This window comes from Belonocnema kinseyi, chromosome 2, assembly GCF_010883055.1.
Source record: "Belonocnema kinseyi isolate 2016_QV_RU_SX_M_011 chromosome 2, B_treatae_v1, whole genome shotgun sequence".
NCBI classification, from domain to species: domain Eukaryota; kingdom Metazoa; phylum Arthropoda; class Insecta; order Hymenoptera; family Cynipidae; genus Belonocnema; species Belonocnema kinseyi.
The window spans coordinates 127,300,793-127,307,634 of record NC_046658.1 but is presented as its reverse complement, the minus strand read 5'-3'; the positions used below and the strand labels follow the sequence as shown (position 1 = coordinate 127,307,634).

At 34.2% G+C, this 6,842-nt stretch overlaps 1 protein-coding gene across 1 annotated transcript in view; it reads right to left on the bottom strand.

Annotated features, from left to right (window-relative positions):
* The window catches only part of LOC117182982, a 13,327-nt gene extending 11,230 nt beyond the window's left edge, over positions 1–2,097 (bottom strand). Inside the window, exon 1 of the mRNA XM_033376108.1 lies at positions 1,928–2,097. Coding sequence (XP_033231999.1) covers positions 1,928–2,097 — 170 coding nt within the window. The remainder of the gene's footprint in view (positions 1–1,927) is intronic.
* Between the last annotated feature and the right edge of the window lie 4,745 nt (positions 2,098–6,842).

Here is a 6,842-nt window from a genome sequence, read left to right as displayed (position 1 = left end):
GACTGTGACTGCACCATATATCTAGTCGGGAGTGGTGCTGACTGAAAACAGATGATTTGGAGCGATTCGCGTGCCATCTGTTGGTCATTCTAAGGACTTATTCAACTACCCTCGTATATAAACAAATTAAATGTATCGCAGAACGAAACAAGTTTCATTAAAAAGTTTGATAACATTTTTTACATATGATGCATTCTTGTTTCAATTTTAAAACCAAAATAATGAAAATACGTATATTTTAATACCAATGCATATTATGAATTGTACAAATATAAATTGATTAAAATGATGAATTTTTATGGTAGAAAAGTTCACGTTGCAGATAAAATCGAGTTCAAAGCACGAGATAATTGAGGAAAATTTCTTCGTTAAAGTCGAAGAGCTTTAACAAAAGAGATTTCACAATCACCAACTCATAGAAATCGATTTGCGTACGACTGCGTAATGCGAGGTAAATACATTATTAAGCGCGATGCGCGATGCCCATCATTCCAATGTCTTAAGGGCAATCAAACTTGCGAGCGAAAAGCTCAAGACCAAGAGCCATCGCTTCCGCGTCTTCGCAAATATTTGACAACACGTGTTCCGAAAGACGCGTTAACGTAAAATAATCGAAGTGATTTGTTCTGCGCAATATTATGGCGCATTGGTAATGTGGGTTAAGAAAATCTTTCTTTGATTCCAAGAAAAATTTTGCTTATTTCAATTACTGACTCTAAAGAAATTACTTCTTTCATTTTTCGTAGTAACTTTTTTTAATCAATATAAAAGTATTTTTATGTTAAATCAAAAGAACCTAGTCAAAAAAATGTTTTCTTTAACTTAATAAGAAGTTTTTTCTGGGTGTACCTTCAGAAGTTTCTTATGTCATTATAAAAGATAAGGATTTTTTATACTCTCGCAATATCCTTAGCAAAAATATAATTCTTTAAGAAATTCTCTTTCAAAAAGAGAAAATTAAAATTCTCTTCCGAAATTCTCGTTTCATGTCTGAGATTATCTGTTCTAAGTCAAATTATAATTCTTCAAATAAATGCCTAGCCTAGACTGAAAATTATTTGTCTTAAATGAAGCTTCCTGTCCAGAACCAAAAGCTATATTTCTGAAAAAAATTTCCTGGCCGAGCATCAAAATGATAAATCCTTACAAAATTCCCTATTTAAAAGTCAAAATTATAATTCTTCACTCAAAAACGCAAACACAAATTAAAGAGAATATTTTGTTGTTTTTTTTTAAATTTCCTGTCCTAAATTCAGAATAACATTTTTTACTGAAAATCCCTGCCCGAAATTCGAAATCATTATTCTTTGAAAAAATTGCTTTTCTGAAAGTCAAAATTTCAATAATTAATCTTTTAAAAACTCACTATTACAAGTATGAATGATGATTTTTTGAAATTCCCGTTGCTAAGTGACAGAGGAGCTCACCGATTTCAACAACCCTTTATTATGTTGCAGTTCATCAAAAAATAAAAGAAACGTATTTTTCTATTTATCGGCGGATAAATAAAACCACCCCTAAGAGTCACCCACAAAAATGAATTTTTTCAAATATCTCAGGTGCTAATTCAAATTTCTCAATGAAAGAAAATCATTTCACTTGTCATATAAATGCGCAACTAACACACTTAGTTCCGATCGTGAGAGTTGCAACCTTCATTTTTTTTAACTAACTTTTCCATACTTTTTTAGGAAATTTTCATGCTATTTTAATTAAAAACAAATTCAAAACTGGCTTTAAAATATTTAAAACTATGGCCCGGACGTAATGATCCGTTTGGATAGTTACAGCCAAATATAAGATGTACTCTTCGCTTTCTAAAACAGGCATTGGAATGTATCTATAGAAAGGCATCCATTCTTTTAAGAGGCCTATGTTTAGGGTAAGATGTTGATGTAAAATGTCCGCTGCATCAATATGTCTGTACGTATATTCTCTCTGAGACATTATGCGACAGCCATCAGTAATGTGCTTGATAGATTCGTTGGTATCTCCACATAATCGACACCGGTCAACAACATCTTGATTCAACACGTGTTTGCGATAATTCCTGGTGCTGACAACCTTGTCATGTATCGCAGTGATAAATTCTTCCATCCCTGGATACAGAAGACTCTTTTTGAGCCAAATATTAGATGCCTTACTATTCACTTCATTTTGATCTATCGTGTTAGGGTGCTCACCATGGATGGCTTTCTGCCTCTATTGTATTTCTAAATCCTCTATGGTTTCTGCTCTGATATTTAAGGCCCCATCTGAGAACAAATTTAAGGGCGAATAGGCAAGATCCGCTTTGCAGATGCTAATGTAAAGCGCAACATTTCGTTTGCTGTTAAAATAGTCTCGCAACTGTATAACTTGTGACTCACAAAGTTTTTTGACATCTACAACGCACCTACCCCCAAATGTCGTGATAGAACTACTTTTTTAATCGCTGAATTTCTGTGGTGCATTCGGTGCTTCGTTATTTCTACACGAACAATTCTTTTTAACTTTTCAAGGTCGTTGTTAGACCATTTTCTGAGCCCGAAGGAGTACGTGAGGACAGGGATGGCCTATTTGTTGATTGCCCTGATTTTGTTTGCCGAGTTGAGAAAACTTTTCATAACCAATCTAAGTCTCGTAGTGAAGACAGTCGTTGGGCTTGTCTTAACTATCGTATGCTTTGTGACATCAATCACTTTCTGCAGTTTTTGGGCTAAACTAGCGTACAGTTTCAGGTCATCCATGTAAAGAAGATGGGTCACATGATGACCATCCTCATTATCATAAATTCTGAACCGATGAGACATGCTGTTTAGTGCTTTGCTCAATGCATGCAACGCTCCACAGAAACATAGTGTGCTGAAGGAGTCTCCTTGGACTGTACCCGTCGTAAAGCGTATTGATCTAGTGATCCTTGGCTGTTCACAATCAATATGCGTGGGCATATTTTTTCAAGTTTTAAGATTTCAAGGAAATACCTATGGTCATGCGGCACAAAAGTAAACACTTGCTTTTAGTCAATGTAAGTTCCTTTGATGCTAACGAGCTTGAGTCATGGCAACAGCGTCTATAGTGACTACATCTTTACAGCTTCGCGAGTTTTGATAACATACTTTTCATTCTTCTGTAAGAATATCATTCTCGTCGCAATGAGAATATACCTTATCTGCAAAAATAGCTGTAAGACATTTATCAATTGTTGGATGACAGGCTATCGGTCGAAAGTTGGTTGGATTTTGAGAGTCTGGTTTTTTTGGTAGCATATACGTAGTACTCTGGAGCATTAGGCCTGGCATCAGATCTGAGTGTTTAATTATCATCTAAAAACACCTTGTCAACCTCAGATGCACACTTGTCAGGTACTTGTATCAGAAGTTGTGCACCATGTCCGGACCTGGAGATTTCCAATTAATTGCCGTTTTCAAGACCCCTGAAAAATCTACAGCTGTGATGTTTGTCAGTTGCATTTTAGGGTTATTGCTTGCCCTTACTTCCTCAAGTTTGAACCACGCATTAGTCATATCTTCGAATTGAGGGACTTTAGTGTCTTGCTGGTTATTTAGCTCTAATCTCAGTTCACGATAGAACCTTTTTTCATCTGGCGAAAAGTTTCGATTTTGTTGCCTTCGTGCACTACTTTTCTTGTGCGGGCGCAGTCTTGCAGTAAGAACATGAAGTCTTTGTCGTTGGGAGTCTATAATCTCATCCAATATTGTTGGTGTTAATGTGTCGATGTGCCGAGGTTGGATGATTATAATAACATAGTTTATCAGCGTTCTGCTTCTATTTTCTTTTTTGTATTGAGTTAGTCGATCCAATTTGCAACTCACTTTGCTGACATCCATATCCATCTTGATCTTCTACGGTGGATCTCACTCCCTTTCTGGGACAAAAACTGCATTTGCAGGTTTAGTTTTCTGGCCCAACGTTCTAATAGTTGCCACAGCTGCTCAGTGTACAAGAGTTTCCACCTCTAACGCAGTTTGTGCAGATTATTTGTGATGTTCATTTTGGGCAGTAAAGCATGAGCAAAATTCCTATAAAGGTGCTGTAGATTTTCTGGGATTATTATTATATTAATTTTTTTATTAATTATCAATTAGAACCTAAAGTGTATCGACAAACATTTTAAAGGGGTGATTTTTTTATTAATTGGGTTGTTTGAAATATAATTTTTAACAGCTCAACTTTATGTTTATATTGCATTGACAAAAATAATTTTTCTAATTTTGTTATAGCTCATTTTGAATTTCTTGCAAATACATCGGCATAGAAAGGTGAGATTTTTCATTGAAAAAACAGGGGTTGCAACTATTCTGATCCAAACTACGTGGGTTAGTCGTGTATTTACACGAAAAGTGAAATTACAATTTTTTCGTAGTGAATTATCAGTTAGAGCCTAAAGTATATTGGAAAATCTTCTTTGGGGGAGGGAAGAAATTTTTCCATTTTGGGGTGGGTTGAAGAATAATCTGGGACGGGTAAACTTTATTCTTTTATTGTTTCGACGAAAAGATTTAAAAAAATATTTGTAAGTCTAGTTTAAATTTTTTTTAAGAAAATGGCATGAAGATTTCTTGAAAAGACATGGAAAAGTTAGATTTTTCAATACAAAAATAGAACTTGTAAATCTCATGATCGGAACTACGTGTCTTAGTTACATATTCACATAAGAAGTATAATGAAAGTTGTTGCAGTGATTAATATCAATTAGCGACTGAGATATATTCAGAAAAGAAATTCTGGTGCAACTTTTAGGGGTTGTATTCACCCCCTTAAAAGCGTTTTTTCGCCGATAAAGAAAAAAGCGTTTCTCTTATTATTTGATGAACTACAACATATTAAAGAGATTATTGAAATTGGTAAGGTTGAGTTGAAGGGGGGGGGGGGGTTCTAAGAGTAATCAACCTTATAATAAACTACTTTTACTTTGCATATTTTTACAGTTAAAAACAAATTCCTGGCCACTAAATCAGATTCACGATCTTTTGCCGGGAATTTCGTGTTGAAGGATTTTCCCGAATATTTCAAATTTTTTTCATTTCTTTGTCATGCATACACCCTAAGATATACTAATTTCAAATGAGAAAATTAGGGAGGATCGATAAAACTAAATGATGGTGAAAGAAATTGGACATACAGTGAAACTCTTCAATAGCCCTCCCTTCTATGGCACTTCCCAGAATTCACACCCCGCCATTGGTTGGTGTAGCAGGAGCTGCGCGGGGTGCACGGTGTCTGCCCCAAAATCGGCGGTTTAGAAGAGTTTTTCTGTTTAAGAAAAAGAAATGTATTCGGACCCTGAGTGAGTATGATTAATTCGGTGCCAATTAATAAAAGAAAAAATTTTCAACTTAAAACTGGCTCTAATAAAATGTAAATATCCCAGAAGCAGAAGTGTAACGCTTATCATCTATGAGATGACGACTATAAAATTTATCATTTAATCTAATAAAGCACTCGAATATTTGTTCCTGGCAGTGTTCGTCAAGTTCTTCATCAATAAATTAAGAAGTTTATTTTGTTATCAGAAAGGATGAGGATTTTTTGTATGATTATGACATCCTTGGCTGTTGTCCTTAATTTAATTGGTAAATATAATTATATAATTCGCATTATATCCCAATTGCTAATTTATTCAAACTTTATTTTAGTTTCTAAGAAACGAGTCAGATTTTAATTAGAATTTATTCCAGAAAAATCCGTGACAAAACATCGGGTAACGAATACCTTTACAAAGCGAAAAAAGGATTATTTTTTTACAAAGCATTTCGCTCTAGCCATATTTGTATTCTTTTTCGGAACAGTTTGATATGTTTTCAGGTTTAACCGATATACTAAACAAAATGGCTAGTTTTTGGCGCGGACATATGCTGTTATCAAGTAGTGTCATTTTTTAACTTTTCAATTGTAGTTTACGGTCGGCAATTTCGGCTCCTTTCTTAAACTGAACCATTGAAATCGTCACTATTTAAATCAATATTTTAAATAATTGATACCGACTTTACCTCAAACAGAGTACTGAATATAACATTGATGTGAGATTTCGGTTATGCGCGCGTCACCAAGTGAAAACAGACATATTCAGACATATTCGGGGCCTGTTTTCTATAAGTAGGGGGTAAAATACATTACGCTTGAAAGTAAAGGATTTACAGCAATTCACAGCTTTTATTTAATTAATTATTTATTTGAGACATAAAAAAGGCCAACAGTTTGCGTCTGGGTTCACCGATAAAATTTCCTTCATAAATTTAAAAATCCTCGGGGTATTTATTTTTTTAATAGAGTTACTTTATTTAAATGATTTTAAACAAAAAATCATTTACATGCACTTACAAAATACATAAGCTGTACTTTGGTTAGTGTATACTTTATAGTGAACACTTAGACAAGTTCAGTTCTTTCCTTGCATTGAACAAACCTTTAGTTTCTGTCGACCCTGATGGAGACATCAAAAATTGTAAACAAGCACTAGTAACTATAAACTAACCAAAGTGCAGCCTATGTATTCTGTAAGTGTAGGTGAATGATTTTGTGGTAAAAATTATTCAAACAAAGTGAGATGATTAAAAAAATGAATGCCGCGGTAATGTTGAAATTAATGGGGGAATTTTTTTGGAAAACCTAGACACAGCCGTTTGACATATAATATATGTCAAATAAATATTTTTGTCAGATAAATTTGATATTTCTTTAGACAAACGTGCTGCTGAGATGCAAAGATGTACACTATGAACAGTAATATAGATGTAATATAGATTATTGTGTAATCCCTAACTGTCAGATATCAGAGAAGCGTAAACTTTGTCCTTTTTAAACGCTAAATATTTAAGAAAACCCCCTTCACAGCATAA